At 35.6% G+C, this 25,485-nt stretch overlaps 2 protein-coding genes and 8 non-coding genes across 14 annotated transcripts; 1 reads left to right on the top strand and 9 right to left on the bottom strand.

Annotated features, from left to right (window-relative positions):
- Positions 1-905: 905 nt before the first annotated feature.
- LOC144957806 (ATP synthase lipid-binding protein, mitochondrial-like) lies at positions 906-17,670 on the bottom strand. 5 transcript variants are annotated; one of them, XM_078889243.1, is made up of 6 exons: positions 17,625-17,670; positions 13,261-13,333; positions 5,846-5,905; positions 4,512-4,607; positions 3,270-3,366; positions 906-1,753 (listed from the first exon to the last, which is right to left on the bottom strand). In XM_078889243.1, exons 2-6 carry the CDS (start codon positions 13,303-13,305, stop codon positions 1,590-1,592), a joined length of 462 nt encoding a protein of 153 aa, XP_078745369.1. In that variant the 5' UTR covers positions 13,306-13,333; positions 17,625-17,670; the 3' UTR covers positions 906-1,589. The 5 variants fall into 5 exon arrangements, with proteins under 5 accessions (XP_078745369.1, XP_078745370.1, XP_078745366.1 ...); XM_078889244.1 differs by lacking the exon at positions 17,625-17,670 and adding an exon at positions 13,544-13,629; XM_078889240.1 differs by lacking the exon at positions 17,625-17,670 and adding an exon at positions 13,544-13,569 and having other exon boundaries at positions 13,261-13,352.
- LOC144958423 (small nucleolar SNORD12/SNORD106) lies at positions 4,219-4,308 on the bottom strand. Its single transcript, XR_013642425.1, has one exon. It is a non-coding gene; the product is annotated as a small nucleolar SNORD12/SNORD106 (small nucleolar RNA).
- On the bottom strand, positions 6,015-6,106 carry LOC144958424 (small nucleolar SNORD12/SNORD106). The gene has a single exon (XR_013642426.1). It is a non-coding gene; the product is annotated as a small nucleolar SNORD12/SNORD106 (small nucleolar RNA).
- Positions 7,538-7,629, bottom strand: LOC144958425 (small nucleolar SNORD12/SNORD106). The gene has a single exon (XR_013642427.1). It is a non-coding gene; the product is annotated as a small nucleolar SNORD12/SNORD106 (small nucleolar RNA).
- LOC144958428 (small nucleolar SNORD12/SNORD106) lies at positions 7,847-7,938 on the bottom strand. The gene has a single exon (XR_013642431.1). It is a non-coding gene; the product is annotated as a small nucleolar SNORD12/SNORD106 (small nucleolar RNA).
- LOC144958430 (small nucleolar SNORD12/SNORD106) lies at positions 8,152-8,243 on the bottom strand. Its single transcript, XR_013642433.1, has one exon. It is a non-coding gene; the product is annotated as a small nucleolar SNORD12/SNORD106 (small nucleolar RNA).
- LOC144958426 (small nucleolar SNORD12/SNORD106) lies at positions 8,457-8,548 on the bottom strand. Its single transcript, XR_013642428.1, has one exon. It is a non-coding gene; the product is annotated as a small nucleolar SNORD12/SNORD106 (small nucleolar RNA).
- Positions 8,866-8,957, bottom strand: LOC144958429 (small nucleolar SNORD12/SNORD106). Its single transcript, XR_013642432.1, has one exon. It is a non-coding gene; the product is annotated as a small nucleolar SNORD12/SNORD106 (small nucleolar RNA).
- On the bottom strand, positions 10,006-10,097 carry LOC144958427 (small nucleolar SNORD12/SNORD106). Its single transcript, XR_013642429.1, has one exon. It is a non-coding gene; the product is annotated as a small nucleolar SNORD12/SNORD106 (small nucleolar RNA).
- On the top strand, positions 17,647-25,485 carry LOC144957805 (uncharacterized). The gene is made up of 6 exons (XM_078889239.1): positions 17,647-17,790; positions 19,644-19,760; positions 20,503-20,573; positions 21,025-21,133; positions 21,549-21,635; positions 22,538-25,485. Exons 1-6 carry the CDS (start codon positions 17,706-17,708, stop codon positions 23,008-23,010), a joined length of 942 nt encoding a protein of 313 aa, XP_078745365.1. The 5' UTR covers positions 17,647-17,705; the 3' UTR covers positions 23,011-25,485.

Raw genomic sequence — 25,485 nt, 5'->3', positions numbered from 1 at the left:
TAATGCGATCGTTCTATTTCCGTTTCCTTTATACCGCACGTTTATATAGTTGATAGCAAGTGAGTAATCGAATTCAGAAAAATGGCATTCCCGTACCTCACTAGTTTGTTGCGTGGCGCTAGAAATGATGTTTTGGAGAGTGGTGTAGACGATGAAGAGGATTTTGGAAATGAAAGCAATATCGAACTAGAAAAAGAAGATGTAAACGATGGTGGGGATGGACAAGACGAGGCGTTAGCACCCGATCAAGGTGATTCGAACACTGAATCGGAGTCCGAGATTGACGAAAATGACGGGGATGGGGGTGCGGGGAACAAGTTTTTTTTTTTTAATATTTTTTTTCCCAATTTATTGAAATCAAAACATGTCATGTTATATATCATTCGAAAGCAAATTTATCTGGCTATAAAAAGGAATTAAAATTATAATTTTATGTCATTTGGTTCTCGTTTAATAATTTTTTAACTTTGTGTTGGTATTTTTTGTTAAGAGTTATGCCCCTTACACTGGGCCTCAGCGGAATTTTTTTAGTAAACACCGGGCCTCTATGGGTTAATCAGCAAAATTGATAAAACAGACAAAAACTTTCACACTACCCAAAGACAAAGTGATGCAGTAACACAGCACAAGCGGACAGCTTGCTTCGGCTGAAAAATTAAAACTGAACTGTGACCAGACTTGCCAACTTCCCAGTAACTAAATTTGGGAAAAGTTTTAAATGAAGATGTCACGATAGGATAATTTAAAAGCTTGGGGAAAACATGGACATTAGGGAAATCTGGAATTTCCAATTTAATCAGGAGAATTGGCAGATCTGAGTGACTGCAAAGGACAAAAAATTGCATCATTTTGTCATTGGAGGGAAATCATGCCTATTAAAGAATAAAGCCTTTAACAAGTTTAAATTAAATTATTCAATCCATTTAATTCATCTGACCTCAGCAAACCCATTCTACTCAAGTAGTTAGACCAAGACAGACTGAACATATTTGTACAATAAATCACACTAACGGTTCCATTTCAAATGTCCAAATTATCTCAGCAGGAACAAGCAAAAACAGTAACAGCTTAGCTTGTTCCATTTCATTTTCATTTTTTAATTTAAAAAAAAAAAAGGAACAAAGACGAATGCATGGCAGAGTTATGGGCTTGACACAAATCATTCAGTCCCTTATCACATTTGTTCCAAATGAAATAACAGTAACACAGTCATACAAATATATGTCCCCATCTTTTATTCTCACAATTTTCATAAGATGTAAACCAGGGTCTGATTCAAACTCCTGTCTTGTCATCACGTCAGTCATGTCTGTGTCCTAATTTTAGGTATATGAGGGACACATAATCACAATTAGAAATACTCTCATGAAACCTACAAAATATAAATGCACTCACTCTCAAACAACCGCACTCATGCACACTATATTGGAAAAAAATTTACATGTACTAAAATAATTTGGTCAAATAATGCCAGCATCATCTCGCATAAATATGAAAACAGATTCAGTCTATAAATCTTGCTCAATTATCTTATCTACGATGGTGATGTGATTAATTTAACAGTGACCCTAAACTTGAAACCCTGCTGCTTAGAAAGCGAAGAGCAACAAGAAGGCCATCATAAGACAGGACAGACCCATGGCCTCTGACAGAGCGAATCCCAGAAGAGCAAAAGAGAAAAGCTGACCCTTGAGAGATGGGTTACGGGCATAACCTATGACGAGACTGCCAAATACACTTCCAATTCCAGCTCCTGTTGAAGAGAAAAGAGAGAAAAAAAATTCAATATCAAGTCGCTAAGCTTTGAAAAAGTTGTTATCCAGGGGTACATGTAATAAGGAAAATGATAAAATACTAACTAGATCCAGCTTTTAAAAAGCTGAGTGTGTGCGTGTTTGTTTCCATGGACACAAGTAAAAAGGAAGATGCCAACTTCCCAGTAACTAAATTTGGGGAAAGTTTTAAATGAAGAGAACTATCTTTCAAGCACAATTTGACGCAAGAATTTAGGAGTGGGAGGGGATGGGGAAAACGAGCCTTTATATAGAACAATGTCCACTAAACATGCCCTAATCACTTTACAAAGGGTCCTTAGCCAACAGCAACACTTAACACGAAGGATGTAACATGACACATGGTAGATGATATTAAAATTTATCATTGTAACTAGACAAAGCTCCACTTGGATACTTCAGGATATCCACTATGAGAGACCTGCATAAATGGTTGAAAACTAGCATATTTATATCTAACTTGTTAAAACTGGAATAACTCATGACTTATAAAAAGTGTAAAAATTTGTGATAAGCAGCAATGAATAACTATCTATATGTTATGAATAAAACAAACATCTCTCCAAACTCTGCTGTTTAATCTAACAATCTCAGAGCAGCACATTGGTACAGTCCACTCCGGACAATGTTTGTTTTTGTTTTTAAGGGTTTTATGGCGCTTGCAACACATTAAGGTCATATCAGCGCCAGTAAAAAGAAAGAAAATGGGATAGTAAATTATAGAATTACAATAAAGCATCGAGAAAAGGGAAGACAAAGGGGAATTGGTTCAAAAAGAAACAGGTGTAGATTCCAAAGCACACTACAAGTACTTAGTTTGAGATCACTAAAAGTTCATCCAGACACAAGCACAGGTACCAATTAAGAGGAACACACTCAAATGTTTACCAATCATATAATATAATGTGTAAACTAAACATAATACAATGCATAACAACAGAGAGATGATTTACAAGGAAAAAATATCATCTCCAAAACTATAACTATACATTCGACTGTTTCCCTCTCAGCCAAGGACTCTGACCAAGGTCAGGACAAAACCAAACAATCTCATTCCAAGACAAACACAGAAAGCAATTGGAAAACAGATAAGAGGGGATAAAAGACACAGCAAGTACCTCCCTGCCCGCTATGGGAGGTAGGAACCCCACCCACACTCCGGATAATAATAACAAAAATAAACATTTAAACAGTGCTCATTCTCATGTAAAACACAAGCTCCGGGGACTTCACAATGTAAATTATTAATTTGAAAGAGAGAAAAAAAAAAAAAAAAAAAAAAAAACACCTTGGAATAAGGGAAAATGTTGAAATTAACCAAAGTTGAGTTTCCTGTCTTTTATGGGAATTTCTGGCGAGAGAAAAATAATTTATTTTGAATTCTCTTGAACAACAAAAACAGCAAATATTAGTCTTTAACACCTGCCTTACTTAACCAGCATTAGTGAAATGGGCAATCATTAAAATAGATGTTACCTGATCCAGCAACTCCTACTGTGGCAGCTCCAGCTCCAATGTATTTGGCAGCTTGATCAATATCGCGTTGGACAGCACTGGTCTGGAAAGTACGGACCTGAAATGAGGGAGAAAAAGAAAGAAAAAACGATCAATGAGCAATCAACATGGGCTTATAACAAAATAAAAATATAAAATCCCCTTTATTCATCTGATGGGGGAAATCTGTCTCCAAGGTCTATTCCAAGGGAAGACTGTAATAACCCAGTTGTCAGCCGTAGTGCAGCACCGCAAATTGAGCTAGGGCAAGGTAACTTACTCAAGGGCCACATAGTGCAGCAGTAGGTACCTTTCGAGTGTGAAGCAAAGATTATTCTAATATGATTCATTTTTCAGATATTTCACACGACTTGCAACACATTAGATCAAGGCAACCTCAGCAGCTTGTCCCAAGAACATCACCATAGGATCTAAAGGGACATTGAAATGTGATCCATCACCTAAAAATAATATAACCGGGCGAACAAGATACTAAGAACTGGCCGTGCGGTCATAAATCATGAACAATCAACCCTATTGAGGCATGAACCACCTCTCGTCTCAAATTGAGTAAATCCAATCAGCTTCCCATTGACGTAACAGATAATTAATATAATGGAGAAATGATTTACAAAGAAAAAAATATCACTCCAAAAAAAAAAAAAAAAAAATTCATCTGCATCCTTCTCAAGAAGAAAGACACCAGGCAGAGCTCAATGAAACACAAAGATACAAAGACACCAGAAAAAGTAAAATAACATAGAGATGATAAAAGAAATAGACTATGAAATAGGGAAAAATACACTAGCAGCCCACAGGAGGTCAACACTTTCCGTCCTAGGGGGAATTCAATTGCCACATAGACTGTCACCCACCAATGCAACATCAGTTAATGCCCCAGTTAAGTCGCATGCATCATGGATCCTTGGTGTCCTCTGATTCAGACAAATCTGGCATAAAAGCTAACTTCTCTTCATTTGTCGATAAGACGGGGAAAAATGCGGTCATCACTATCAGAGGAACCCATATGAAAAATTTATTTTTCCATTTGGTAGCAAGTGGTGGAAATTATATTTTGAAACTTCTCATGCAATAATATTAACAAACAGTAGATTAAAATATCTGCCTTAAGTATCTTGAATAGCATTAATGAAATAGTAGTACTAAGGGGGAAGAAATTGTGAATAAAGAGTTTAATAAAATATAGATTAGATCATATAATACCTGGCTCAAAAGTGAGGAGATGCTGGGCTGTTTAGGGGCGAGGCTCAGACCACTGATGCCACTGTATGCTGATAGAGTGCCGCTAGTTGCACTGGGCTGAAAATAAGAGGGAAAAAAAAATCAACTAAAACAAGTCTTACATGAGAAGGCCACCGTAAAGGAAACTGACCAAACATTAATGTCACTGTAAACAAAAAGCAGCATTCACAACAAGAGATACTGTCAAATCGTTAACAGCAATAATTTGGCACCCAAGGGAAAGGTCTCCACTTAAAACTAAGAGGAAACGGCAAAGGAGTGCATACAACAACAAAAAACAACATCATAATGGACCACTAGGGGAGCATAGTACATGAGAAGACCACCGTAAAGGAAACTGACCAAACATCAATGTAACTGTAAACAAAAAGCAGCATTCACAACAAGAGATACTGTCAAATCGTTAACAGCAATAATTTGGCACCCAAGGGAAAGGTCTCCACTTAAAACTAAGAGGAAACGGCAACGGAGTGCATACAACATTCTGTATCAACAAAAAACAACATCATAATGGACCACTAGGGGAGCATAGTGTCTAAAAAGATAAATTTGTCAATTTTAATTTTAAAAACTACAGTGGAATCCCGATAAAGCCAACAATACCGGACCTGAAAGGCTGACTTTTATCATTATCAATGGAACACACTTAACAGAAAACTTGGGGCTAACAAAAAGTGTTGACTTTATGCACATTCCATTGTACAATCCATCTATAAATACAAATGCAGGATCATATAAAAAATGACAAGACTACAAAGACATTAAATATGTATAAATGTATGATTGTCACTACACTCATTCTATTTACATATGATAGAACGGCGACACGCATTTTATATTAAATATTATGAAAAACATGGCACAATTCTAGATAAACAGAGAGTAAACTCATCAATTCTTACATTCATTACAATTACTATTAAAGCTATCCCAATTGCAACATGCGTCGCTTCTTGATAGAACATTCCATCTGATGGAATCTGTAAATTGGAACACTGAATAATGGGGTTGATTTCTTCGTACTGGCGCGTTTTCAAATAAGAGTTTCCATAGCATAAAATAAATTTCCTACGACAAATCCACAAAGCATAACCGTAAATTGTGTTTTCAATGTTACTGTAAACAACACATCATTCTCGACGGGATGTCAAGTTGCATTATTCACAGCTGTAATATAGCACCCAAGGGAAAGGTTTCCTCTCAAGAATAAGAGAAAACGGCAAAGGAGTGCAATTTAATTCGATTAAATAAGAGAATCAGAACAGTTTAACACTCAATGCAGTGAGAAACCTTACCTCCTGTCTGGGTACAGCAGCAGTCCCAAGAGGCCTAGCAGCACTTCTGCCTAGGGTAGCCTGAAACATAAAAAATAAAAACATTTAAACGAAAATTTACAAATATGCATCACCTCGAGGAAATAATTCAAATAAAAACGAAACCATTAATGAAAAAAGTCCTGCCCAGAGCTGTGATTCAGACAAAATTGGCTTTGAATAGCAAGACATCTTCATTTGTGGATAAGACGGGGAAAAAAGTAAGTCATCACAATCACAGTTGATACTAGTTTAGAGGTCGAACAATTTAGTCACTCATATTAAAGAAAAAGAACAGCGGGGAACGAGTAATCCAGAGCTATGATTATAAATGCTGGAAAAGAGAACCTTTTTCAAATTTGCTTCTTCCACCACTCTCATCAGAAAATATTCTCATACTTTGAAATCAAGACAAACCAGATTAAGACAGACATGCCAAATTGAAAACTTCAAATTTAGTAATTTTTATGTCAATTTTTAGTAATTTGACAATGAAATTCGTAATTTCTAAAATTGTGTACGAACAACCACAATATTATCATTTTTATAGTAGTAATAGTAGTAGTAACTCTTATTCTTATCATTATTATTGTAGTAGTAGTAGTAGTAGTAGTAGTAGTAGTACTAGTAGTAGTAGTAGTAGTAGTAGTAGTAGTAGTAGTAGTTCTACTTCTTATCATTATTATTATTATGAAGTATTATTAAGAATTAAAAATTCGTAATTTTCCATAAAATTTAGTATTTGGCCATGATATTTGTCTAAAATTTGTAAAATTACGAACAAATTCGTAAGATTCAGCATGTCTGTTAAGACCTTAAAGAAAATGTCAGCGGTGAATCTCAAAACTAAAAAATAACAAAAATGGAAACAATATGCCTTTTCCGAAAAGTTGTGATCCTGACAAAGTTGGCTTTGAGTACCATTATATTATGAGTGGATGAGGTGGGAAAAACCAGATCATCATAGTCACAGTTGATACGTTTAGAAATCAAACGAGTAAGGTCACTCAGAAATAGAACTGCATTGTCAAGTCCAAAATGATGAAACGTGTGCATATTTACGAATGCTTTACCTGCCAGGAGGAAAATTTATCGGTCCATTGTTCAAACTCAAACAAAATCATAACATAAAATATAGCTTCATATATTATATTACTACTACTTGTGCACATCCATTATTAACAGTAGAGATATAGGGTATGTAACGTTTAATGAATTGCCCTTTCCTTAAAACAATTTTAAAGACAAACCTTATATCTATATTCATGAGATTTAAAATTAACGCTTGGTCAACACGAGGAAACTTTGAACAACTGTCTGTAAGCACAATTTTAACCGCTTTAGCCCCAACTTTTAGAGCAATTGAGATGATAAATTAAATTTCATTGATACTCTATCTAGCTAACTTCTGGAGAGTGGAAAAGGTACCAGTTTGTTCCAAACAATAACTCTCACTTCCAGTACACATGATTTAGGGAATCTTTTCTAAAAAGAGTAAATTCCCTCTCTTGACACCAATAACAAATTGCGTATTTACGTATATCCGAGGAAAGCCACCATACTGGTGCAAAGAGTGAGTAGTATGTAAGATGTAAGGCACGCTGTGGGAATATAGGCAGAAATAAGATACAACCTGCTTCCACTTTAAAAAATTATGGCACCAAGAACAAAGTAAGTTGTGATTCAGACAAAATTGGCTTTAAATAGCGATTCATCTTCATTTGTGGATAAGACGGGGAAAAAATAAAGTCATCATAATCACAATAAATACCCTTAGAAATCAAACAAGTAAGGTCACCCTTATGTAAGGGGAGAGAGCAGTACTGTAACATTGCATTGCAAATTTCTTTTAACTATACAAATGATATGACAATGCTCATCAAGGTGAAAAGAGAAGTAAAGGCAGGATGTGGGAATAATATAGGCATAAACAAGAATTGGCCAACTTGCCCATTCAAAAATCAAGGCACCAAGAACAAGGCAAGTTGTGATTCAGACAAAATTGGCTTTAAATAGCGATTCATCTTCATGTCTGGATAAGACGGGGAAAAAATAAAGTCATCATAATCACAGTTGATACTCTTAGAAAACAATTAAGGTCACTCTTATTTAAGAGGAGAGAGCAGCCCTGTAACATTGCATTGCAAATTTTTTAAAACTATACAAATGATATGACAATGCTCATCAAGGTGAAAAGAGAAGTAAAGGCAGGATGTGGGATTAATATAGGCATAAACAAGAATTGGCCAACTTGCCCATTCAAAAATCAAGGCACCAAGAACAAGGCAAGTTGTGATTCAGACAAAATTGGCTTTAAATAGCGATTTATCTTCATGTCTGGATAAGACGGGGAAAAAATAAAGTCATCATAATCACAGTTGATACTCTTAGAAAACAGTTACGGTCACTCTTATTTAAGAGGAGAGAGCAGCCCTGTAACATTGCATTGCAAATTTTTAAAAACTGTACAAATGATATGACAATGCTCATCAAGGTGAAAAGAGATGGAAAGGAAGGATGTGGGAATAATACAGGCAGAAACAAGAATTGGCCAACTTGCCCATTCAAAAACCAATGAACCAAGAACAAGGCAAGGTGTGATTCAGACAAAATTGGCTTTAAACAGCGATTCATCTTCATGTGTGGATAAGATGGGGAAAAAAGTAAGTCATCATAATCACAGTTGATACTCTGAAGTTAAACAAAGTTATAGAGGAATCCGCATAGTCAACCAAGCAATCGGGTCCTGCGGTGTTCAATTACTGAGATTCCACAGTAGTTACAAATGTGAGTTCATAAAAAGGTGCAGTTTCTGCATCCATTGCATCACAAATTCAAAAAAATTATAAACTAGTTACAACTGTACAAATGTTATGCCCTAAGCTCATGTAGGTTCAAAGAGGAATAAGCAAAGTATATAATATAAGCAGGAGGAGGGAATAAAAGAGGCAGACACAAGAGTTGACCAGCTTGCACTATTAAAATGTATGGCACCAAGAGCAAGCAGTGATTCAGACAAAATAGGCTTTGAATAGCAATTCATCCTCATTTATGGATAAGACGGGGAAAAAAGTAAGTCATCATAATCACAGTTGATACTCCTTTAGATGTCAAACAAGTCAGGTCACTCTTATGTTAAAGAAAGAAAATGGAGTCTTGCAATGTTGCATTGCATTGCCAATTCAAAAAATTATAGAAAAGCATGTACAAATGTACCTGCACAATGCTTTGTCCTATGGTGCCATCAAGATGCAAAGAGGAATAAGTAATGCATAAGGCAGAATAATGATTCAAATTCATGTATTGATATGATGGGGAAGAAAAAGTAAGTCATCATAAATGCAATATTACTTATATTTAACAATCTGATCAATTTCATACCGCCAAATATATATGCCTTTTTAACAGTAACAGCAACACCGTGGTAAATGGTAAATCAATAAAATTTGCAATGACTATGACATACATTATTCTTTTTAAATTGCCATTCCATTACAAAAAAAAAACCTCCCATAGGCAAATAGGGATGTTTGTTGTTTTTAAGGGTTTTACGGCGCTTGCAACACATTTAGGTTATATCAGCGCCAGTAAAAAGGAAGAAAATGGGATAGTAAAAGTTCTAGAATTACAATTAAAGCACCCAAGAGAAAGGAAGACAAAGGGAAATGGGAACAAATAGGGATCAGATGTGGATTCCAAGAGTATATCACCAATGTATTTAGTTTGAGATCACCTATGTCTCATCTGTACACAAGCACAAAATCCAACAAAGAGGAATACACTCAAATGTTTACATTATACATTAAAAATAAATATAATAATACATAACAGAGAGAAGGTTTACAAGAAAAAAAAATATCATCTCAATATCATGTTTCCCTCTCAGCCAGGACTCCGACGAGGGCCAGGACAAAACCAAGTAACCTCATTCCAAGGCAAAGACAGAAAGCTTGTTGGAAAACAGATATAAGGGGATAGAAGACACAGTATGTACCTCCCTGCCCACTATGGGAGGTCAGGATCCCCACCCAGGCAAATAGGGATAATTAGGAGGGAAAGAGATGGAGTTGAAGAACAAGTAAGCTGTCCGCATCAACCACTGACTCAGAAATACCAGTCCAGAATACTGATTCCAAACAGTTAACTGTGATTCAGACAAAATTGGCTTTATCAATCGCTTTAATCGTCATATGTGGATAAGACGGGGAAAAAAAATGTCATCATAATCACAGTCCCTGTTGGAAAGTACAGAATTGCAACATAAATGACTGACTTAATGTTGAAAAAAAAATATGATTAAATACAAAATAAATGGTCATATAACTTCAACACCTATCGAACTCAAGATTATGATGAGATGGTTATTTCTTAGCCTAAAATCTGAATGTAACTTAAAGTCACCTCAATTCTCAGTATTTGTATTCAAGGACCAAGTTCTGGAATGTGAAAGTGCATTTCCCTTTCCAGGGAAAGATAAATTAGGAAATAGCAGAAACAATTGTATCAGACATGGTGGGTGGGAAAATCCTAATGAAGATTCAACCACATAGCAAGAATGACTTCACTGTACCACATCTGGGTGTCTGACTATGGCATGTTGAGGACCAAGCAGGACCTTTTATGTGGAATGAATTCAAATTTGTGAAAATTTCCATCCTTCCAAAAAATTAAATAAATGCTATAATTTTGCCCCCCCCCCCCCCCCCCCCCCCAAAGTTCCTTTTGGGAATTTAAAGGGACTTAGTGGAGGCAAAAGAAAAAGTAAAATCACATTTAGCCAGACCCCTGATGGCACCTCACAATTCCAGCCCCTGGTAGGATCCTTTATTTCAGGAAAAAAACACCTAAATACTGTGATTCGGATAAAATTGGCTTTAGAAATGACCTTTTCTTCATGTGTGGATATGACGGGGAAAAAAAACCCATCATAATCACAGTGGGTGGATGACATATCTAAATGCAACATAGATTTCCCAGTTAAAACACGGAGAGAACGCCTGAATTAAATCACCTGTGTTAAAAAGTAAAGAAATCTACTCTAAACCTATCAAACTTGAACAATTAAGATTACATTGAGATGGATGCCTCTTAGCCTGAAATCAGAATAGAAAAAATGCATTTCCCTTTCGTGAGAAATGAGAACGTATACGTTAGAAGTTTTTAACAAGTTGCAGAAACAGCAGAAATCATAATTTAAAAAACAATCAACAATTGTATCAGACATGGTGGGTGGGAAAATCCAAGTGAGGATTTAACCACATAGCAAGAATGACTTCACTGTACCACATCTGGGTGTCTGACTATGGCATCTTGACGACCAAGCAGGACCTTTTATGTGGAAACCAACTCAAATTTATTAAAATGTGTACAGTTCCATTCGTCAAAAAGAAAAATGTTATAACTTTGCCCTTCAAAAACTTCCTTTCGGGATCTTAAAAAGGAACCAAGTGAAGGTAAAAGGAAAAGAAAAATGACATTTACCCAGACAAAAGCAAGGAATCCACGCTTAGGTATGCTATTTATTCATTATTAATTGTGCACCCAATTCATAAAAAAACGCCTAACCATGGTGGGTGGGAGAATCCTGATATGTGGATCCAACAACATAACAAGAATGATATTACTCTACCACACTTGAGCGTCTGCATAATCATGAATACGCTAAGCAGGACCTTATGAGTGGAAGATGCATTAAACTTTAAATTTTTATTCAACACAAGAGGGGGGGAGAAAGAGAATGAAAAATAGTGATGCGTTGACTCAATGAAATAAATGTATCACAAATATTCTCCAAAAAAAAGAGCATTTCATAATAATCGCAACTGACATTTAAGACGGATCAATGTTTCTGAAAATGTCATTACTTCCATGACTATGTGAACAAGTATTCCTACACATATTCATCTTGTATCATTGATAGGGGCATTGTAGCTGCAACCCCAATGGTGTCTGATTAAACTCGCATAACTGATTACCGAGTAGAAAATGCATTTTAAAAATTCTTGTCACATTCTCAGCTGGACAAAAAAAAATTGATACATCCTTCCTTTGTAGAAAAAGTTAGCAAAGCATAAAAATGGATATCAATAAATGTATCAGACATGGTGAGCGGGAGAACATGGATTGAATCTACCGCATAGCAAGAATGAATTTACTGTACCACATATAAACGCCTGCAATGGCATATAGTGGGCCATGCAGGAGCTGGATGTGGAAACTGTCAAATAATCACTGACGGTGAAATTAATGATTAAAATAAAATACACCCATTTCCCAGTTTTAGTTTTATGAAAATAGTCATAAAAGTTAAAAACCAGACAACTCATTGCCCCATTGAAAAGATAGCAAGTTAACTTAGACACTTGCAATCAATTATAAGCAGTATTTTCAGTTTTGTCCTAATAAGATCTGTGAGTCTGTGAGCTGCACAAAATAAATCGAATGGATCTCAATAATTTGCTAAGCATTACTTATGACTATGATTCAGACAAATTGAATTAATCTCAAACTAAAAAAAAACTACAATGTTGGGTACTGACAGAGCAACTGTCCTGAATTATTGATGAATGCATGTTCTGAAAAAAAGGATAGTCATTGGTTTATTACTGCTGAGCAGTATAAGTCAAGTCTGTGAATAAGTAAAAGGATAGAGTTAGAGGCAGAGCACGGCAAAAAGACACTTGACTTGAAGGTCATTAGTTTAAATGCTGCCATTTGTTTTCAAACTGTAACACACCACAAAACAAGAATAGACACGAAAAGTAAAAGGGGAAAAGGCAACCTACTAATGATTTTAAAACACAAATCAGTATTGTGTCTATTTGTACAGAATTGTTTGGGAAGGCATACCGATGTCAGTCGTGAGCGCACTTCGACTTCGTTATCAGTTCATTAAGTTCAAGCTTTGAGTGACTGAGTTCAGTTTGGGGATAAGGCAATCTCAAATCTCAAATGCCCAAAAGCCACTCGAGTAATTCAATATTCTATTGCAGGAATGTGTTGACATTTTTGTATTCATGATTATGAAAGTGAAAGCATTTTTACTTCACTTTTGGATCGGCAAATGAACAAGGTCACAGTAGGTCATAATGAATGAGCACCGACTTGTCAACATAACAGAGGTCAGTCAAAAATACGATCGCGAGAAACAAACACCCAAAAATTATAAATCAAATGCGTAAAATCAAACATTACGCAGAAAAGACCTGCATTGCTTTCCCCATTTTTACGACAAACGATCTGAGTGGGTGTGTGGACCGTGAACTCTACTGACCTCTGAGTGCTAACCCACAATTGTAATACAGAGGATATCCAGTAAAGTTGATTTAGAGTTCATAACTCAAGAACAATGAATATTTGTATATGTATCGGACTGATGAAAAGTAAAGAATACTTACCACACATCGGGCAGAAGGCTGGACGAATCTTGCACAAGCATACATTGTGAATTTTGCAGTCAGTTCGTCAAACCTAAAAAGAAAACCGGTAACTAAAGATAGAAACGTAAACAAGTAAGAGCCGGTTAACGTCAATAATATATCTGAAAATGCAATAATACGCTAAAAAGACTAGCCTTTTCTAAACTTCTTGGATAAGAACTTTGTTTTGGCCAGATGATCACTACTATATCTGATTCCTAAATGATATTACCGGTGTTTTTGCAGATCTAAATGTCCTTACCTAGAGGTGAATATGAAGGAGAACGATCTACGGCGCAAGCGCGAAAGGTCACGGGAACATCCGTTTAGTGACAAAACGGATGCAGATAAAGTTAATAGAGAGTTTCGTTTTATAAACTCGTCACGAATGAATTTATCAAAATATAAACTAATAATTTTTTATTTTTTTATTTTTTTTTATTAATAGATTGCAACTCTCTCAACGGCTCTCAATCCGCAGTATCCCACATCACGTTAAAACATTCTCTGGCTACTTTGTAAATGAAATTCATAAAATTAGAGAAAATCTAATGAAACAGATGAAATCCTGTGCCATTTGCCCTATCAATGTTAATATATAATATGTATACACTGTATATATATATATATATATATATATATATATATATATATATATATATATATATATATATATATATCAAGGAATTTACCGTTTAATTTTTATTCGTTTAATTCTATGATATATATATAACCACCACCACCACCATATCATTACCATTACCACTACTACTACAACCACCACCACATCATCATCACTACCACTACTACTACAACTACAATCATCACCACCACCACATCATCATCACTATTACTACTACAACTACAACCACCACCAACACCACATCACCTCACTAACACTCAGTACTACAATCACTACCATTAGGTTTTGGAGCTTTACTTCATTTGAAATAAGGAAACTTCGGAATTGTATTTGGCATTGTGTTTATATATCATAATATAATTCTAATCAGTTATCTATTAGAACTAGATAATATACAATATGTATGCCAAATACCACCCCAATTCCCCTTTCTTGTGTGCGGGAATTCCTCTTTCGGCATTGAAATTGAGTGTGAGAGAGTCATCACTACACGCATAAACAACAGAAACAATTTAAAAACAAGACTATGACACGCTACCACTCACACACGAGGCTATACTATTTATCCTTTTCTCTATATAGAATAGGACAAGACAAACAATAGCTTGACTCTCGCTACACTTCGCATTGATGTTTGTCGTCTAACGAGTTCAACTCTCGGTCGACCTGTCAATATTCCTTTTTGCCTCGGACGTAATCATTAATAGAATGTTGTGTGGTTTTGACCGTGAAGAAAACCTTAAGAAGTCACATTTATATCATTTTAGAGAGATCGTTTTGAATAATTTTGAGTTCAACGAGCGAGCAGCAACTTGTTTTCATGAACGGCCGATCAGCGCTTGTTTACTATAGTAACGCGATTCCCAGCCAACGTCTCAATGGCGGATATTTTTCTCATCGAGGCCGCTGGTTGGTTAGTCAATAAGAGCACCGTACGGTTTCCATTGGGTAAATTCCTTTATATATAATATATATATATATATATATATATATATATATATATATATATATATATATATATATATATATATATATACTCTTATATTGCATGGTTTTTAACAACATCTATATGATTTTTTGACGTGATCTGACAACCATGGGTGGTTTCTGACAACATTGCTAAGTTGTCAAAAACCATGTAGGTTTTTTTCGTCTGAAAACGATTTGCCTTTGGTTGACAGATAAAAATAAGTTAAGTTGTTAAAAACGTTTGACTACAAGTTGAGTAGCGCCCCTTGGGTGCAAAGAAAATCTGGGTTTGAATCAGGCAGAGCTATGGCAATCTCTTGACACTGGAGATAACAAGATATGAAGTGAATAGAAAAGTGCCAGAAGACAATAGAGAATAAAAAATTTTTCGCGGCGGTGGTGGGGTTTGAACCTGCGACCTTATTGGTACGACAACTCCGCCTGGCAGGTGAGAGCGTGGCTCTACCGTGTGAGCTATCCACGAACACAAAATATTCGTTTCAAACTCAAAGTCATTACTAGATCCCTCTCTCACCCACTTCTTGAGACCGCCGATTCGTTCGTACACCACCATCGCGAATAATTTTGACCAGCAGTTAAGCTTAATAGCCAATATTCTCAACACAAACATATAACATAGAAACGATTGAGACATTGAGTATGCTCCGGTGTATGGGGTGAATTTTTAATTCAGAAAAGTGAGTGGAGCAGGCACTTATGTTGGTAACAACAAGATATGAAGTGAATAGAAAAGTGCCAGAAGACAATAGAGAATAAAAAATTTTTCGCGGCGGTGGTGGGGTTTGAACCTGCGACCTTATTGGTACGACAACTCCGCCTGGCAGGTGAGAGCGTGGCTCTACCGTGTGAGCTATCCACGAACACAAAATATTCGTTTCAAACTCAAAGTCATTACTAGATCCCTCTCTCACCCACTTCTTGAGACCGCCGATTCGTTCGTACACCACCATCGCGAATAATTTTGACCAGCAGTTAAGCTTAATAGCCAATATTCTCAACACAAACATATAACATAGAAACGATTGAGACATTGAGTATGCTCCGGTGTATGGGGTGAATTTTTAATTCAGAAAAGTGAGTGGAGCAGGCACTTATGTTGGTAACAACAAGATATGAAGTGAATAGAAAAGTGCCAGAAGACAATAGAGAATAAAAAATTTTTCGCGGCGGTGTGGGGTTTGAACCTGCGACCTTATTGGTACGACAACTCCGCCTGGCAGGTGAGAGCGTGGCTCTACCGTGTGAGCTATCCACGAACACAAAATATTCGTTTCAAACTCAAAGTCATTACTAGATCCCTCTCTCACCCACTTCTTGAGACCGCCGATTCGTTCGTACACCACCATCGCGAATAATTTTGACCAGCAGTTAAGCTTAATAGCCAATATTCTCAACACAAACATATAACATAGAAACGATTGAGACATTGAGTATGCTCCGGTGTATGGGGTGAATTTTAAATTCTTTTCTATTCACTTCATATCTTGTTGTTACCAACATAAGTGCCTGCTCCACTCACTTTTCTGAATTAAAAATTCACCCCATACACCGGAGCATACTCAATGTCTCAATCGTTTCTATGTTATATGTTTGTGTTGAGAATATTGGCTATTAAGCTTAACTGCTGGTCAAAATTATTCGCGATGGTGGTGTACGAACGAATCGGCGGTCTCAAGAAGTGGGTGAGAGAGGGATCTAGTAATGACTTTGAGTTTGAAACGAATATTTTGTGTTCGTGGATAGCTCACACGGTAGAGCCACGCTCTCACCTGCCAGGCGGAGTTGTCGTACCAATAAGGTCGCAGGTTCAAACCCCACCACCGCCGCGAAAAATTTTTTATTCTCTATTGTCTTCTGGCACTTTTCTATTCACTTCATATCTTGTTGTTACCAACATAAGTGCCTGCTCCACTCACTTTTCTGAATTAAAAATTCACCCCATACACCGGAGCATACTCAATGTCTCAATCGTTTCTATGTTATATGTTTGTGTTGAGAATATTGGCTATTAAGCTTAACTGCTGGTCAAAATTATTCGCGATGGTGGTGTACGAACGAATCGGCGGTCTCAAGAAGTGGGTGAGAGAGGGATCTAGTAATGACTTTGAGTTTGAAACGAATATTTTGTGTTCGTGGATAGCTCACACGGTAGAGCCACGCTCTCACCTGCCAGGCGGAGTTGTCGTACCAATAAGGTCGCAGGTTCAAACCCCACCACCGCCGCGAAAAATTTTTTATTCTCTATTGTCTTCTGGCACTTTTCTATTCACTTCATATCTTGTTGTTACCAACATAAGTGCCTGCTCCACTCACTTTTCTGAATTAAAAATTCACCCCATACACCGGAGCATACTCAATGTCTCAATCGTTTCTATGTTATATGTTTGTGTTGAGAATATTGGCTATTAAGCTTAACTGCTGGTCAAAATTATTCGCGATGGTGGTGTACGAACGAATCGGCGGTCTCAAGAAGTGGGTGAGAGAGGGATCTAGTAATGACTTTGAGTTTGAAACGAATATTTTGTGTTCGTGGATAGCTCACACGGTAGAGCCACGCTCTCACCTGCCAGGCGGAGTTGTCGTACCAATAAGGTCGCAGGTTCAAACCCCACCACCGCCGCGAAAAATTTTTTATTCTCTATTGTCTTCTGGCACTTTTCTATTCACTTCATATCTTGTTGTTACCAACATAAGTGCCTGCTCCACTCACTTTTCTGAATTAAAAAGACACTGGAGATAGTTTTCTACTGGAATTTGACCTACTTCCGCTTCCGTTCGTTTTGTTTATTTTATGGGCGGACCGAAGATACAACTTAGTCGGACTGTGGTTTGTGCATTCAACATTCAATTTGATGAAGTAAAACTTACTGAATTAGGTGAGTATGTTTGTTTCAATTTGTTGTCCTATCTATCTAGATGCGTGTTGTTGCTTTTTAAAAATTGCTTCTTGTATTGCCTGGGCCTGATCATTGAATGCAACTTTGGGCGACTGTTTAGACGTCTTGTCATTGGTCATGTCCTCGTGCCCTTACTTACTTTTTAATTTTGAGCCCTAAGCCTAAGCCTAATAAGTCTGAATGTGTTCACTAAAGTTTAAGCCATAAAGTAAGTTTTTTACTCTTTTAGCTTAGTGCTGTAACTGTAATGAAATGAAATCCATTACAGAATATTTCCAAATATAATATTGTCTGTGTGATTTGTGTTCATGTTTGAAAATCACAGCAACGGCAGCAGGCAGTACAGAGACTTTGACTCTACTATCTCAGCTTTATATATTATATAGGAAATCAGAAGGCAACTTAATATAAATAGAGCCCAACTTTGTTCAAGAATTAAAAATGTCGCTATGACTACCCTATTTCATTACTCTATGACAATGACGTTTGTAGTTGTAGTTCTACTTCAACTCTAGGCAGTTTGATAACATTTTCAAACTCAAACTCTATGAAGTTCATAATGAACTGTTTTTATTTTTATTATTATTATGGTAGTGGTAGAGGCTAGGGATTCCAAGATTTTAGCTTCCCAGAGTAAAACCGTATATTTTTGTATGGAACTGTTTCTATATGTTGAAGAGGCAAGTTTTTTAAAATTCCATTTATTTATAACTTGTTTTTTTTTTTTTTTTTGGTTTAGTTACTGTACTTGCTTGGTTGTTTTGTTTAAAAAAGGGCTTTTTAATAATATTACCCCAGCCCCCCCCCCCCCCCCCCCCCCCCCCCAGAACAGAGAAGTAAACGAATTTTTGAAACCAAGAGAATACTGAAGAACAAAATTTTAAAAAATGGAAACATTAAAGAAGAAAAGAAAATACATAACTTTTGTGTTGCACGGTGATAACTTTCACTTTCAATCTCTCTTCTGTCTTTCCTCTCTGTTTTATTTATTTATTTATTTTTTTTGGTGGGTGGAGAGAGATTGGCATGTTATTATTATACAGAGTTTAAAAAATTAAACAGTAGATAAAGAACAAAAACAAAACAACTTCACTCCACAACATAAGAAACAGTTCTAGTTATATATATATGAAAAAATACGACTTAACTTTGGAAGACCAAAATCATGGTCTTCCTAACAAAAATTTTAAAATATTAGAAAAAAAAGAAAAGAAAATTAATTTTTGTGCTGGACGGCCAATAACCTACAGTCCTACAGTCTCTCTTCTGACTTTAAAAAAAAGAGGGGGGGGGGGGGGCATGATAATAATATCACAAAGCCTTAAGAAATAATATATAAATCAATCAATCAAGAACAGCAGCAAAAACAACCAAACAAATAATAATTAAATAGAAGAAAGAAAAACAAAAGAACAAAATCTCCCCTCAACATAAAGAGACAGAAGATTTTGGTCTCCCTAGACACGTCCTTTTATTATACTATACCCAGTGTGGTATCTAGATATGAAAATGAAAAAGAGGGAGAGAAGTAGGTTTTGTGATCCGCCATTTACAGCCATTCTGCAGCTGCCGATAGGCTAACTGAGGTCCCTCAATGATGAAAAAGCTATTTGTAAAATTGGGGTGGTTTACTTGCGCAATTAGGAAAGCATTCTGCACCATTCTCAGTTTTTATGAAATTTGGCATATAAATAATCTACAATTGTGGCTAATAGAAAATCCATCTCAACATATAAACTAAAGAGCTACAGGTTTAAATTTACAAATTTTTACTTCACCATAACTCCATAACTGGTACGTTACGTTAATTCTATTCTTAATCATTATTTCAGATATGGCAACATATGGCAGAAGGATGCTGCAAGCATCCCTTGACAAGCAAAATCTACAAGCGGAGCAAGCATCCCTTGACAAACAAAAATTACATCAAGCGGAATCTCAAACTCAATGTAAGAATAAAAGAGTAGTCATAGAGTTATCAGTTATCAGACTTCTTCATTTGCAGCTTTCGTAAAGGAATCAAGAGTGTTCACGTAAAACACAGTTAAATGTTTGCAAAAATAATCAACTGAAGTGCCATACAGTGTTGTGTATGGTCATTCCATAGAGATTGTGACTTGGGTCAAATGTGAAAGTTTATGATACTTAGTTTAGGTACCTACCAACTACTGTAGTTCATATAAGAGACTGTTTGACAAATTAGTTTTGTGTTGTCACATTAAGAAATGCGGTGTAACACCACTCGCCATCCCCACCCAGTTACATTATAATTTTACTGATACTTAGCCAACTAACTAGTCATTTCACTGTTCCTGTAATGCATAGAGCATGAGCGGGCAGTTGAAACAGTATAAATATTTACATCTTGAGTTTTGGTGCGGTCCGAGGATTCGATCCACTGACCTACCACTCCCTAGTTGGACGGTCTTCCAATTGAGTGAAAGTTTAAGCTGTTACATTTAAAGCTAAGCAGCAGGTATTGATCATAAGATTTTATACAATATTGATCATTTAATTCTTCCACTTGGGCCATAGAAATTAAATATAGTTGACTTTTATGTATGATGTAAGCCAACCCTGTGATGGAACAACACTTGGATTTTGATGTTAATCATTTACTACGTAAAACAATTTTTCAATAAAATTCATTTATAACATTGATACAATATTATTTTATTCATTCCCCCTTAGATAAAGGTGCAGTGAATGACAAAGTAGAAGAATGGCTGGACACTTTCCCATCCATAGTAGAATGTTCAAAGGTAAGTTTATTCCAACAAAATACAATGCCTCATTTTGTTTTTATTAAAAAATAAGTAAAATAACGTCAATCACTTACTTTATATTATGTTGGGTATGCTTCTTCAACTGATTTTATAGTGTAATAGCTTTTTAAAAATCCTAATAAATATTGGAATGTAACATCTAATGATCAAATACAATCTAAGTCATGGCTTATTTGGATATTTTGATTAACAGCAATTGAGACAATGAACTTCTGGGTTTACATGACACTAAATTTGTGCATTTTGCAAATCTTGTGGTATTTTGTTGAAAATAGTTTTTTCCTTTCGAGTATGCACCATGTCTAACCTTTAAAAATGCTGATTTTAAAATTTGCTTTACTACATCTTCTCTCACTAGGACATTAAATTAGTATCCCCATGCTCAATGTTTAAATTTAAACATCTTTATATTCCTAATATTTTAAAGGTTTCCGGCAGTGTTGGTGTACCACCATCTGAGACCATATTATCTGAGCACCTTGACTTTCCAGCACTTCACTGTGATCTTGTGCAAGATGAGGATTATTACCCACCTGGTAAGGAATCATCACCACAATCATGTTTTAATGCTTTCAAGTCATGATTTTATTTTACACAACATATGTTCAAGTCAATTTTTTTTTAAAAAGGACTTACAATATGATACAGCGGTTTAAGTATAAAAGATGCATAGTAACAAAAACTTTAATCATTATTGGTAGTATTGATTATGCTGTTATGATCTTTTATGAATTTGATACAATTGATTAAAAAGTACTGCATTCAAAATAAAGAGAAACTTAAATGTGAAGTTTTTTTTGTTTTTTTTTTAATTTGGTCGAGAGTATTTATGTTGATCATAATATATTTCAAGTTATTGATATTTGAATTTACTCAACTTCTACTTCATTTTAAATGTAATCTAATTTTCACCACAAGGCTCACTTTCAAAATTGAATTATCATATTTTAGATGACTCTGATTCTGATGAAGATGAAAGTATGGTAGACTCCAGTTCTGAGGTGATTGATAACCAAGGTGAAACAGAAAATACTTATGGTAAGGTTAATTCCTTGTGTACACCTGTTTTTCTGTATTTGAAAGAGATCGATATGAAAGCTGTGTGTTTGATTATTATTCCTATTAAAAGTAAAGGTAGCATTTAGATATAAAGTGATTTTCACCAAGGTCTCAAAGCGATTTACAACATATCTTTGTCTTGACATGTCACTGCAAAACAATAATGACACTTGGGGACAATGCCTGCATGGCGATTGGTGCATCTTACAATTTTTCAGGACACCACAAAACAACACCTGCCACTTTAACATGAACTCATGAAACGAACACGGAACTTCTAGCTTAACGTTCATCTCCGATACGATGAGGAAATGCGTGTGAAATGTATTTCCAAGGACATAAACGCCGGTCTAACAATTTTCGTATCGTGCTTGGATGCGACCCACGCATGTCACCGGTCTGGACCTATTTGTAAGATAGTTATGATGTTGACATCAGTGCCAGCGAATGAATAGCAGAAAAGTGACGATACAAAGTGTTATATATGTTGACCATAGTTGTTCTTATTGAAATCAAAGGCTTCTTAGATATGGTAATCTAATAATATAAGCGGAAGTAAAGGAAGGAGGATGATACACTCAATAACTGACAGATTCTAGAAGAAGCAGACCCAGACGAGCTTTTCTTTTGTTTTAATTAATTAATGGTAACTAATTATGGTTTCAAAACATTCCGAAATCAATCCGAATTTAGTTTTATTTATCTACCAAATTTCAATTGCTGCACTAATGAAATCTGCAGCTTTCTTAAAAAATTAGGGCTATTTTTCAAAAACTAGTAATGATGCAATGCATTTATCATAAATGTGCGATTTTAGATATTAAGCCTATTTATAGTTTTATCACCCATTCTATCTATTTCTATTATCATTTTTATTTCAGTATCCCAATCAAAGTCCAGAGGCAATAAGGATGGCTATTTCTTAGAAAAGAGACAGTACTGCTTTTTTTGTCAGAATGGTCAGCTAAACCTGGCAAGGCACATATCAAAAATACACTTTCAAGAGAAGGAGGTTGCTGCTATGTTGTCTTATAAGGAATTAGGTGAAATGAGAAAATATCAATTGACACTAACGAAACTCAGGTGGGCAGGAAACTTTAAACATAATATTAAAATTTTAAATGCTGGTGGAACCAATATTGTGGTTGTAAAAATGCCAAGTAAAAAAAGGAGAGCTGACAAATTCTTTCCATGCCCCCACTGTTATGACTTTTATTACAAGGCAGAAATGTGGAGGCATGCAAAGGAATGTCCTCTTAAGGATGGAATTACTGAAGAAGAAAAGGATAAATCTGTTCTGAAACAGTCAAAATTGTTATTAGATTCTGCATGTCTTCACACTGATGGTTGCTGAGAAATGATGCGTGGGCTAATTGCGGGGATGAGGCCGGACAGTGTTACTACAGTGGCAAGTAATGATATTCTGTTATGTAAGTTAGGAGAAATGTTGCTGAAAAAGTACGGCCCATCTAAGAAGAACGACATTTCTCAGAGAATGAGACAGCTTGCGCATTTATTAATTGAATGTAGGGACTTGGTAAAAGTGCAATTGAGATTTGCAGATTTATTGTGCGGAAAACACTTTGATACTTGTCTAGAAGCTGCTTCAAATCTCTGTGGATTGACCATTACGCCTGATGGAAGAAGAATATTCACGATACCTTCTTTAGCACTCAGACTTGGACACCTAAAAAGATTGCCATTGTAAAGAGGGATTCTTGTCTACGAAAGGATGATATCGAACAAGTAAAAGAAACAGAAACATTTGAAAAGCTGTTAATTGACGAATGGACAGATGCTGTTTCAACCAATGCTTTAAACACGTTGAAACGGCGCAAGGATCAAACTGTTGAGCAATTACCGGAAACAGAGGATTTGCTAAAGCTGAAAGACTTTCAAGCTAATGTCATTAAGCAAGCAATGTCACAGTTAACAGATTCTCTTTTTTACAACACTTGGCGACGTCTAGCACAAAATGTCCTTGCAAGACTTATATTTTTCAACAAGAGAAGAGCTGGTGAAGTGGCCAGAAACAGAATTTTGCTATTAACCGCAAATTTTTCTATTTAAAAAAAAAAAAAAGAAAAACTCCCAAAAAGTTCCATGTTGGTATATTTTGCTCTTTTTCTTGTCAAATTTTAGTTTCAACTGGGACAGATTAGACAAAAATAATTTTTAAATGTCTCATCCACCAATATGTTTGTATTATTATATTATCTTAATATTCTTCCTCCTTTTATACTATGTTTTGTATTTTAGTTACAGAAGCTTTAAGCAGCTGATGATTCAGGTATCGGTTTAAAATCAGCACCAACAAACTAAATGCAAATTGAAGTGAGCACTTTGCCCTGAAGATATATCCATCAAGATCTCAAATAAGAAAAAGGAATTCTCCTTTTGCCTCAAAATCAGTTGCAAAGATCAAATCAAAGCTGCAGTATTGCATAATAATGGCCAATTCTGAAATCCATACTTTGTGAAAAATATCTCGAATTTTGTGGTGGGTCATGTAATTTGGTTTAATTAGTTTGTGAGCTATGTAAATGTACATGTGTATGTTTTTTGTGGTGTTAATTTTAATTGTTCCCCTGGCAGCTTATATCAATATCAACTGTGTGGGTTTTTTTTATAACTCAGAGGATTTGGTACAACTGATCAAATTTGTTTTTGGGTATTTGCAGAGAATTATGTATGTTTTTATTATTGGGACATTAGGTAATAAGGACTTGGCGAAATTCATGTCTTTTGGTCTTTTCATTGGGCAGTTCTTAGTCATGAAAGATGCACGTGTCTATTTAATCTCTATTCAGACAAAAATAATCGACGTTAATATTCATACTGTTTTATTTGTTCTAGTTCTTATTCTGGGCATTGTTATCTCACCATTCAGTTACATGGAGGCTTTGATTTTACTCAAAGTGATGTATGGGTCGTCTCTTAGCTGCTACTTACTGATATATAATATAAATTGTAATTGGTCGTTTTCCAGTTAAATATTGTAATCTTAATATCATTGACAAGGATCAGTCTTTGGTCAAATATGAATGTATTTTTAAATGAATGTATAGTGTGGGTATGGGTCACGCTCAGATATTTTATCTACCTGGGTTGGGTTCCTGACCTCCCATAGCGGGCAGGGAGGTACTTACTGTCTTCTATCTATTTTCCAACTAGCTTTCTGTCTTTGTCTTGGAATGAGATTACTTGGTTTTGTCCTGGCCCTGACCGGATACCCTTGGTGAGAGGGAAACAATCAAATGTATAGTTAGTTTTGGGAGAGATATTTTTTTCCTTGTAAATCATCTCTCTGTTATGTAATGTATTATGTTTTGTTTAGATCTTATATATGACTTATAATCATTTGAGTGTATTCCCCTTAGTGGGGACCTGTGCTTGTGACTGGATAAAACTTTTAGGTGATCTCAAACTAAGTACTTTGATAGTGTGCTCTTGGAATCTGCATCTGTTCCCTATTTGAATCAATTCCCTTGTCTTATCTTTTCATGGGTGCTTTAATTGTAATTTTTGAACCTTTTACTATCCCATTTTCTTCCTTTTTACTGGCGCTGGAATGACCTTAATGTGTTGCAAGCGCCGTAAAACCATTAAAAACATTTTATCTTCGGTCGTCTCTGGGGCATTCTTCCTATTTTAAATTTCTGGAAGTTGATAAGTCTTAATTATGTTTGGTGGTGTTTTATGTGTTTTATGTGCTTTTGTTTTTGGTTGAATTTTATTTTTGCTAAAACGATATTTTATTTTGTTTTGTTTTTATTTTTATTACTTCAATATTTAAAAGAAAATAAAATTATTTGTGAACATTACACAA

The sequence above is a fragment of the Berghia stephanieae genome, chromosome 12, assembly GCF_034508935.2.
Source record: "Berghia stephanieae isolate SIO BIC M18660-M18661 chromosome 12, UCSD_Bste_1.3, whole genome shotgun sequence".
In the NCBI taxonomy this organism is placed as follows: Eukaryota; Metazoa; Mollusca; class Gastropoda; order Nudibranchia; family Aeolidiidae; genus Berghia; species Berghia stephanieae.
Note: the sequence above shows the minus strand (reverse complement) of the source record. Positions and strands in the feature narration are given on the sequence as shown.